This window comes from Patella vulgata, chromosome 2 (genome assembly GCF_932274485.2).
Source record: "Patella vulgata chromosome 2, xgPatVulg1.2, whole genome shotgun sequence".
Taxonomy (NCBI): domain Eukaryota; kingdom Metazoa; phylum Mollusca; class Gastropoda; family Patellidae; genus Patella; species Patella vulgata.
The window spans coordinates 47,307,855-47,318,743 of record NC_065880.2 but is presented as its reverse complement, the minus strand read 5'-3'; the positions used below and the strand labels follow the sequence as shown (position 1 = coordinate 47,318,743).

Genomic DNA, 10,889 nt, shown 5'->3' with positions numbered 1-10,889 from the left:
TTGCAATAGAGTAATTTGAATGAAATTTTCAAATTATTCATTTTACATCATCTACTTTCGAACTATTATAGCAAGAATAGCTAGTTCTTTATCTAAATCTTACACAATGTATCTTTAAGTAAAATACAAAGTCGAGCTCGTGAGAAACATGGACGAAATACGTTAAAGAGAGAAGGAGGCACGCCTCTACCACCCAGAGTGAAAAGCTTCCTAAATATATGTATAATAGTCACACGATTTCTTCATTTAATTTGGTCTCATAACGTTTCAAATGAAAATCTGATCTAAGAAATGCCGCATTCCATGTATGATCGGCTGATGTTTATCCGACAAATTAGATAGTATATTCTAACAAGGCCAGTTTGTTGAGCTAATCATTATACACAGAAAGTTATTCACCGTGGATTTTCAGAGGGTATTTAAAAAAAAAACATGTTGTGTATTGTTTATTATATAGAAGCAGGGACATATACACGATGAGCAATATCAATCATTTGATCGTAAATCCAAACCTTTAAAACTACCAAGGTAGCACAATGCACAACGTTACAGATTTGGTACCGAAAGTACTAAATTTTACAGTTTCCAAACGGATATATTGTATCTTTCTAAACTTCGCCAAAAAGCTGTGTCACAATGACAAGGGCAGATAATATGGAATTGTGTTTAGTTTATCAAGGAGATATGGATGATGATGTAATCTGAGGTAAACATAAGTTATAAAATGAATCACTTGAAAACGTCTCAATATTCTTCCAATGTGCCCAACCTCTATCTTGTAAATCTGTATTCGATAACGGTGGGCCTGAATAGTGTGGATCCTATATTAAAAAAATATATATATATGAATCAACAGATTACTTGATACCACTTCTAGCATACTAGTAGTACAATAGATTCTTGATGTACGGTTTTAATTAACTGAACTTTGTATGGCACGCGTGGTGGAAAGGGTTGAACGTATTCTTGCTATCAGACTGGAAGAGGGTGAGGTGATTTTTATTTCTCAGGGTAACAGGGCTGCCAGGCACTCGCCGAAAAATACGTCGGAGCTAAACAAAGAGAGACAAGAAGAGTGCTACTGAAATGTCATGAAATACGTCGAGGGGGCAAATAACTCACCCCAAAGGTTTAAAAATCGTCAAAACTCCATTGTTTCGGTGACAGAAGAAATGGTAGAGCATAGATTTACTCGAAACAACCCAAAACAACCAGTATTTGAATAAAACAAGACATTAATATTCCCTAAACTTTACTCTATTTTTTAAAAGTTCTGAAAAAAAAACCCCGAAATAAATGGAAGATCAAAGCAAGAAATACTCTTATTGTTATCGTAGTAGGTTCGAGATTGTTTTTCGTTGTATATTAAAACACATTAATATTCCATAAACTTTACTCTATTTTTTTTAAAGTTCTGAAAAAAAAACTCCGAATAAATGGAAGATCAAAGCATGAAAGACTCTTATTGTTATCGTTGTAGGTTCGAGGTTGTTTTTCGTTGTACATTAAAATACAATTGTAAACAAGATACAATTTACAAATCGGACATGAAAAATGTCTGTTTGTAAAACAAATGTTGATTTTAAGTTGAATGTAAATTTTGGTATACAGCTGTCCAAATACGACAACAAATGAAAAAATAGGAATTAAGGACTATCATTAAGAAGAACACTAAATAAAGAGCTGCTTGATCTTACACAGAAACCACCCGTTCCTATTTCGATAACAATAAGAGTTGTCTTTCTTGCTTTGATCTTCCGCTTATTTCCGTTTTTTTTTAGAAATACTATTAAAAATTGAGTAAAGTTTAAGAAAATGAAATGAAATTTAACGTTCTGTTGTTCTGCTCCGACTGGGATAATGAAGACGGGCATACGCCATTAAGTGTGCTATGAAGGACATTTTGCCCGGGAAGCGGCGCTATGGGCTATGGCCTACTCTTATATCGAATTCAAACTGTCAAGGGATCTTTTACGTGCATTCCAATGTAGCCTATACACGGGACCTCGGTTTTTCGTCCCACCCGAACACTTATAGACAGCTGTCCTTGTCAGGTCTCCGTCTGCACCACTGACAAGGGGAAACACGTCGGAAAAGTAAAGTTTAGGGAATATTAATCATTATGCATACAAATAGAAAGAACAAATAATAAAAATGTGTTGTTTTATTCATAATACAGATTGTTTTGGTTAATTAAAGTTGTTTTGTGTTGTTTTGGGTAAATCTATGGACCCATAATACTCGTGGTGTAGGGAAGTATTAATGGTACCATGTCACGAAAGGGTGGAACTTCCAACATGTGAAATGGAATGGGGTTTAAAGTCCTACTTTTCTGCACCCAGAGGTCTAATGAAGATGGGCATACGTTCTGGCAATAGTTGTTTTACATGTAGCCTACGCCAAAATGAACACGAGACCTCGGTTTTTCGTAGGATGGATCACAGCACCTTATTGTTAGCGAGCCAGCCCCTTACTCACTGAGCTACCGTGTCCCCCCCCCCCCCCGCCGCCTAATATATGAAAAACGGTAACCGTTACTCTAGAAAGAAAAAGTATACCCTGTCTCGTAGACTATATTAGTCATAACATGTGGCTACTAAGACCGAGAGTCTGGTGTAAAAGCCGGGGTCACCCACCAAAACAAAAGAGACATGGACCTGTTTAAATGAATTATAATGGATATACTTGCACATTTCTGAAATATATGACATTGTGTTCAAGAAATAATAAGCACGTAATGTCTGTACGATACCTCTCACTATTAATAACTATATAATGGATTAACAACTAAATAATGGATTAAAAACTAAATTTACATACCACTATCAGTAATGAAGGTGGCTCTTTACATACACCCATAATACCTTTAGAAGAATTGTCAGTTTCCCCACCTTGTATACAACAAGAGCATCGCTAACGCAGCAATATACGTCCACATTCCTGTTTTGTTTGATATGGTCCAGTTTGCTTTGAGGGTCTGTGAATTAAAACTGGGTTGTAGGACTGCTATCAGTTTAACACTTCGTTCACATTAACAGAACACAATTTTTTTATTTTAAAACAATCGATGTCTTTATTCTAAAAGCATGACGTTTCGAATAGGTATGCAAAGTTTCAAAAGGATCTGTTAAGAATTGCGGTCTGTAGGCAAAACACAAGACACACAAACATTAGGCGTAGCTCTGTCCCAAGGGGTCGAGCATGCACCAAAAATAATAATAGAGGTCGGCCTTAGGATTAAGGAATAAGTATAAAAAGTAGCCTTAGGCTATAAGGAATAAGTATAAAAAAGTTTTCAAGATGATCGATTAAGAAATGCGGTCTGCAAGTGACACACAGACATAAAAAAAGAAAATGGGCGTAGCTCTGCCCCTGGGGGTTGGGTATTCACCACAAATAATAGGGATGTTCCTTAGGATAGAAGGAATATGTATGCTAGGTTTCAAGGTGATACGATAAGAAATGCGATATGTAGATGACAAACAAATAAATAAATATAAGGGATGGGCGTGGCTCTGCCCCTGGGGGTCGGGCATGCACCAAAAACAATAGGGATCTTCCTTGGGGTATAAGGAATAAGTATACCAAGTTTGAAGAAAATCCAGTAAGAATTGCGCCCTGTAGGCGACACAAAGACACACGAAAAGAAAATGGGAAATGGGCGTGGCTCTGCCCCTGGGGGTTGGGCATGTACCCCAAACGATAGGGATGTTCCTTAGGGTACAAAGAATGTGTATGCAAGATTATAAGTTAAGAAATGTGGCCTGTAGACGACAAACAAACAAATACTAGAAATGGGCGTGGCTCTGCCCCTGGGGGTCGGGCATGCACCAAAAACAATAGGGATCTTCCTTGGGGTATAAGGAATAAGTATACCAAGTTTGAAGAAAATCCAGTAAGAATTGCGCCCTGTAGGCGACACAAAGACACACGAAAAGAAAATGGGCGTGGCTCTGCCCCTGGGGGTTGGGCATGCACCCCAAACGATAGGGATGTTCCTTAGGGTACAAAGAATGTGTATGCAAAGTTTCAAGATTATTAGTTAAGAAATGTGGCCTGTAGACGACAAACAAACAAATACTAGAAATGGGCGTGGCTCTGCCCCGGGGGGTCGGGCATGCACCAAAAACAATAGGGATCTTCCTTGGGGTATAAGGAATAAGTATACCAAGTTTGAAGAAAATCCATGAAGAATTGCGCCCTGTAGGCGAACCACAGACACACACACACACACACATACATACATACACACACACACACACACACACAGACAGGGGCGACGGCATAATACGTTCACATTATGAATGTGGACGTATAAAAAGTAAAAACACCAAAAACATATTATATGAAGCCGTGCAAAATACATCACACAATCAACCACATTTCATGTATAACCTAGATCCCGAACAGGGTTTTGGGTATATCTTGAAGTAACTAACTCTACGCATTGAGAAACCTGGTTTTGAAAATAACATCTGCCTTTATTTATAATTATCACAAATGAGATATACTCAAACAAATTTTAATTTTTTTTCCTGGCCGCTAATCGGATACTCCCCAACTACAAATGTCTGGCAATTACATGGCTCGGTCAAGGGTACCCCACTACTAGAAATGTCCGGCAGAGTGTTTTGTAATACCTGAAGATGTACAGTACAATGCTGTACGATTTTCATGTGGAACACTTTAGAGGGTATGGCATTTTAGGCGTGGAATACCACACCAACCACCAGATACCCGGCAGACTTACATTCTGATCATACAAGATATGCTTGCATTGATACCATATAGGAGAAAATTGGTACACTTTTCAGCTAGTTTGATCCCTTGGGCTCCTGGTCTAAAATGGGGTGTAACGTCCACTCGACACATACTAGGTTATTTCGACACCAACATTATGGTTCAATCCTATTTCAATAATTCGCTTGCGCGTAGGGGGTCTTTAGCAGTGGGGGGAACCGGAGGACAAGGAAAAAACACACGGGGTTCGACAGGAGACCCTACTCCTTGTCGCGTACAACCGGGGTATCGAAACCACGCCAGTTGACTCAATTACAAGCCTTTATGACACGACGCGCACGCAATAACCATTCGGCCATCCACCATCCCCTGGTGGCGTGTAACTCATTTGAAGTTTGGAGAGGGGTTTTACATAGGATAAGTCTGTTCCCGAATCCCATTCAGATATCCTGCATAAAAATATTGTTTTAGAAAAATGAAGCAATTTGTGAACATGTATGATATTAAAATTGAAGAGTACTATATATACACTTACCCATCATAACAGGAGACCCCTTATCTTTAAAATGATTAAATAATTCATTTAGGTAATTGTTTAATTCTGAACCATGATTTATATGTAATATCTTACATGGTACCTTTAAAAATAAATTAGCATGATATCATGATATATAAATACCTATATTGTAAATATGAGTATCTATGACTCCGACGCAGTAAAATGTATATCAATAGTTTATATATATATATATATATATATATATATTATTTACTGAATTTATATCCGATTTGCGTGTATTTTGTTTATAACAAGTGTGTATTACTATATTGATTGTATATTCCAAATCGGATATAAATTCAGTAAATATATATATATTATTTACTGAATTTATATCCGATTTGCGTGTATTTTGTTTATAACAAGTGTGTATTACTATATTGATTGTATATTCCATCTGAAATGTGCTTAGTTGTTGTTTGTTTATAACAAATGTGTATTATTATGTGGATTGAATATTCCGTCCGAAGCGTGTTTAGTTGTTAATTATAAGTATCTAAAGATAAATGAGATGATTATTATGATATCATTTGTTTCACTTTACTTTATGTCCATATTCAGTATTAAATTACTTCATTGCTGTAAACGTCATCTGTGTATATATGTATACTTTCGCAATAAAATTGTGTTCCTTTTTTAAAGCCCATAACCCTTACCAGTTGATTATTTACACTATCCAACTCGGTTTTTCCATCTATATACAAAAAGAAACTTGACGTTGCTCTCCACTCCGTATAAGTATGTCTTTATACAGGAGTGGATCCAGGTAAAAGTATAAAATTTCTCGGAAGCCCCCCCCCCCCTCCCACACCCAAACCAAATATCCTGCATCCACCTCTGTGTTTATATATCAAAATGTTCTAATTCAGTAGTGTCACCTACTTAAGTTTTTCAGATGGTCCACGCACGGGATAAAACGTTATTTCGGAGAATAAACCACACATTTCAAATAATACAAATAATATGCTCTTAAAGCGCCCATGGAATGGAATGGGGTTTATCGTCTCGTCACCATAATAATTTTAGACTAACATACGTTTTTCTACGGTGAGGAAATTGTTTGAACATGGGTGGACAAATTGCCTTACCATCCGAACGCCTAGACAACGCTTTACTTGGCGACGTCGCAGGCGCTATCCCTGGCAGATGAGAACCGGTATTGAAACATTGCGAGGTTATCCTCAGTCCTGACCGCTCGACTGCCGCGACCCCTGGATTCTTACAAACTTTTAATATGACATACGGGATATGAATATCCACAAATTTTCAATATCAACATACATTATTTTTGTTAATGCTTGGTTTAATTTCGAAAGATATAAATTTATTTTACGGTTCAGTATCTTTTTTAATTGAATTAAGTATGTATTGAGGCACCATAATCTTTTTAGGCCGCGTGGTCTTGAACAGTCTTAATCTGGTCCTGGGTATGCATCATGTATCCCGCGTCGCATCAGCTGAATACCCACAATATCTGACAAATACACATTCCTTGAAAGACACAAGCATCAACAATATTTACTTTTCAGCAGTCTGCCACTGATGTCCATGCAAGAAGCTCTAACAATCTTCTTATATAAAGGTACATTGCTTTTCTTTAATTGTTAAGTTTCGACCGGGAGGATACACATTATTCCTCCTTGATTTCAATTAAATCTTTATCTTTTAATTATATTAAATAATTCGTTAAATTTGATTAGAAACCAATTTTTTTGGTTTATTTGTTTGTTATTAATATTATTATATTGCGAGCATACACTGCATAAACCACACTACTTGAGGCGTGTAAGTCGTATTGACATCCTTGTTGGGTAAAAGGATTTGGTGCATTTTGCCACGGTCCTGGCATTACAGTCCAATTTTGCACAGTAAAAGTTGAGAAACATTTTATCTCGTTATTCAATATCTTCGCATTACAATTCATCCCATATTTTCTACGTATATTTCCCTATGTTGTATTTTTGTGAAATCAATTATTAATTTTTATTAAAAAGTAACATTCGCAAAAATGGAAAAACAAGAATTTGCCATAAAAATATTTTCAACGCATATCATTAATATCTACGTATATTTCCCTATGTTGTATTTTTGTGAAATCAATTATTAATTTTTATTAAAAAGTAACATTCGCAAAAATGGAAAAACAAGAATTTGCCATAAAAATATTTTCAACGCATATCATTAATGTTAAGTGAAATACGGAAGAAAGAAAGGAATGTATATGGATAAAACAAGATTAGTCTCATTTTACGAGTTTTAATGGTAAAACTATGATGTATATTTCATAATGCATAAAATGTGTGGATATTCTTATAGTATGGCAGAAGTCGCTAAATTCAGATGGTTGTCGTTCAGCAAAAGTACAGAAAACGATTGTCGTTATTTTTAAAATAGGTATTATAGGTCAAAAGAAAAAGGGATTACTCAGGGGCCGTTACTGAGACCGCTTCATTTCATTATACATACAAATAGAGAGAGATAAATGAGGTTTAACGTCCACTCAACACAAACTAGGTTATTTCGGGACTAACATATGGTTTAATTTTATTTCGATAATTCGCTTGCGCGTAGGGGTCTTTAGCAGTGGGGGGAAACCGGAGTACCCGGAAAAAACCCCACGAGGTTGGACAGGTAACCCTACTCCTTGTCACGTACAACCGGGGATTCGAAACCACGCCAGTTGACTCAATGACAGGCCTTATGATACAGCATGCACGTGCTAACCATTCGGCCATCCAACCCCCTACATACAAATAACCTTCAATAAGCATTTCATTGTTCAACTAAATATAAAAATAAAAAATCTGTTGTTTTTGTTGTCGCAATTTTTTCAAAATGCAATAGCATAATTTCGTGATGCTACTTGTTTTGCACGCGGTAAAACATGCCGCTGGTTTTAATTATACCATAATTAATTAGTAGTATATCGGTAATCAATTAAGGTAAATGAATTACCATCATATACATATATCACATCCTCAATAAACTTTACGATGCACATCAATGACATATTAAACACATTGTTACACATGCTGGTGTTAAAGTATAAATGAGAGGGATGGGGTGGGGTAAAATGCAAATAACTGAAAACGTAAAGGTTTATGGTCTGGATTATTAAAAAAAAACAAAAAATAAGTTTCTCAATAATTAACATATTCAAAATATGCACCATTTTACACAAAATGTATAAAATGTTTTGTTATGTCAGCTCCTCGATATTTTTAAGCAAATACAAAAAGAAACCGCTTAGATTTTTACTTAGAAATGTTAAAAAATTCAGAATTATCTTTTTATTCGTTATGAGGTTAGATTAATAATAATAAAAACTCAACTGGGGAGTGAAATAATTATAATCTCATGTAAACTGCAAATAATCCTAAATCAAATTAGAGTTGACCGAGTTGAATTTTTATTTGGCTGATAAAGAGTTCTTGTTATTGAAAATAGTCCAAGTTCAAATACAAAATCTGATTTTGATATTGACTGTTATTGTTATCGTACGAGAATTGAGCATCTATATAAGTAATAATGTGAATCTCAATGTCAAAACACAAAGAAACCAAAATATAACACACTCACTACATACGTCTATACGAAATGATGAAAAGTATATAATGATAAGAAATAAGGGCTCAATAAGCTCTTAATGCTCATTTCATTGCCCCATTTAGTATCTTATAAATTACCCGCCACTAAGATATAAAGTAAAGGTAATCCTATCGATTAAAATAAACACATGAAATAAACATTACTTGCTATAGGTGTTAATCTGTTTCACAAATCAGTTTAAATTCTACCCCGGTTACTATAACACAATCAGCTAAATAAATAAATACATTATTCCTTTACAAACCAACGTGGAATGATCCAGACAAATCTTTAAAAAAGATTCGTTCCAGATTACAACATATACTTTATATTTTTGTTTTTTTAAGAAAATAAAGGCAACCGCAAAATTGTATTGAAGTTTCTTAGAAAATCCACAGTAACATTAAATTTGCACACATTTACATTTAAACATTAATAAATTATTGACTACGAATTAAATATAATGACAGTAATATAGTACTGGCCCATTTATTAACACAAAATATTGTTTTGGGAATATAAAGAATGAAATCGAACTATTTTTTTTGGTTTAATATTTTTTGACAAATTCGAACTTTTGGGGGATTTTCCTTGAAAAAAAACACATGAGGAACTCAAAAAAATCATAATACTTTGTTTTTAAAAAATCGACATCATGTGCTTTATATTATAGGTATACGAACTAAGAAATATCAGCTTAAAACAGATGTTTATTATATTTCATGTTTTTTTTTTTACAATCTAATGATTTTTATTCTACAGGCAATGTTCAAAATATTTCCATCTTGCATAAAATTGATTAAATACAACATCACAGCTACATACCAAAACCAAACATAAGATTATTAGAATATATTTCTAAGGTATGAGTCTCAGGTCTCTGTTATTAAAAGAAACCTCACTTCTAAGCTTTCTTATAAAAACAAAATGGTGAAAGTCCAAGACGATTGAGAATGGTTTCATGGACTAAGAAAACATTATGTGTGGAGGAAAGAACTCGGAGCTGATTAATCGTAAGCCCCTAATCTATGAAGGTGTACAAGCTGAAATCAACAAAACCAACTCGAAGCTTTGAGTAAAACAAGTCCATGATTTAGATAAGGCAAACATCGTGTTAAACATAATGAAAAGAGGTGGGGTTTGTCTAGATTGAGTCACAGCCGTAATTAAAGGAGTTATTAATGACGAGGAATTTAATTGGTATATTGTTCAGAGGGTGGGCTGGGGATATATATACCCGCAACTCACCTAATCAAAGTGAACACAGTTCAGACTGACCACCTCACGGTAAGAAGACAACTGAAGATAGGTAATGACATTTTAATAATTATTCACTAGTACCTATCATAGATATTGTCGATTTCCCAATAGATCCCCTAAAAAGTGCTCTGGTTTCCTAAATAAATGCGAAAACCCGAATTTCTGTCTGACCAGTATTGTATACCAGAAAGTTGTTTCGAAAAGATCCCTGCCTTTGGGCACAGTGACGTCCGCTGGTATAAAATGATTTACCGCGTTATATACGGACCCAGATTATTAACTATATCACAGATAAATGCTGATTCATGTTTAATGCCTAGGATATTGAAAACATTTAGCAATACGAAAATATTAATTGTGTATCATAATATGGCTGCTTCATGGTCGGTATAAACATTTTTGATTTATGCAACTATGATAGTATTCTTGATATTATTTATGTGTTGATTTATGTTAATATGGTTGCATTCTTGATATTATTTATGTGTTGATTTATTCTATACTTATTAGCACTATATAATGCCAACAATATATAATGTTTAAATGTGCAGAGGCAGTGTGTGTAATTCTTCAAATTTATTAATTCGTAAAACTCTAATTCTATAATTTGTACTTACTACTACACAAAAGAAAATATTGTTTTCTTGGTATTATTTATGGGTTGATTTTTTTCTCATATTAGCACTAAATAATGTCAAGAATATTGTATTCTTGCAATATACGATACTAATATAGGATATCA

The 10,889-nt window shown here is 34.7% G+C and overlaps 1 protein-coding gene across 1 annotated transcript in view; it reads right to left on the bottom strand.

Moving 5' to 3' along the window:
* Positions 1-450: 450 nt before the first annotated feature.
* The window catches only part of LOC126812283 (ufm1-specific protease 1), a 41,869-nt gene continuing 31,430 nt past the window's right edge, over positions 451-10,889 (bottom strand). The window contains exons 4-6 of the mRNA XM_050538584.2: positions 5,276-5,378; positions 2,821-2,891; positions 451-821 (exon numbers count right to left, since the gene is read on the bottom strand). Of these exons, the coding sequence (XP_050394541.1) occupies positions 675-821; positions 2,821-2,891; positions 5,276-5,378 (321 nt within the window). The 3' untranslated portion in view covers positions 451-674. The remainder of the gene's footprint in view (positions 822-2,820; positions 2,892-5,275; positions 5,379-10,889) is intronic.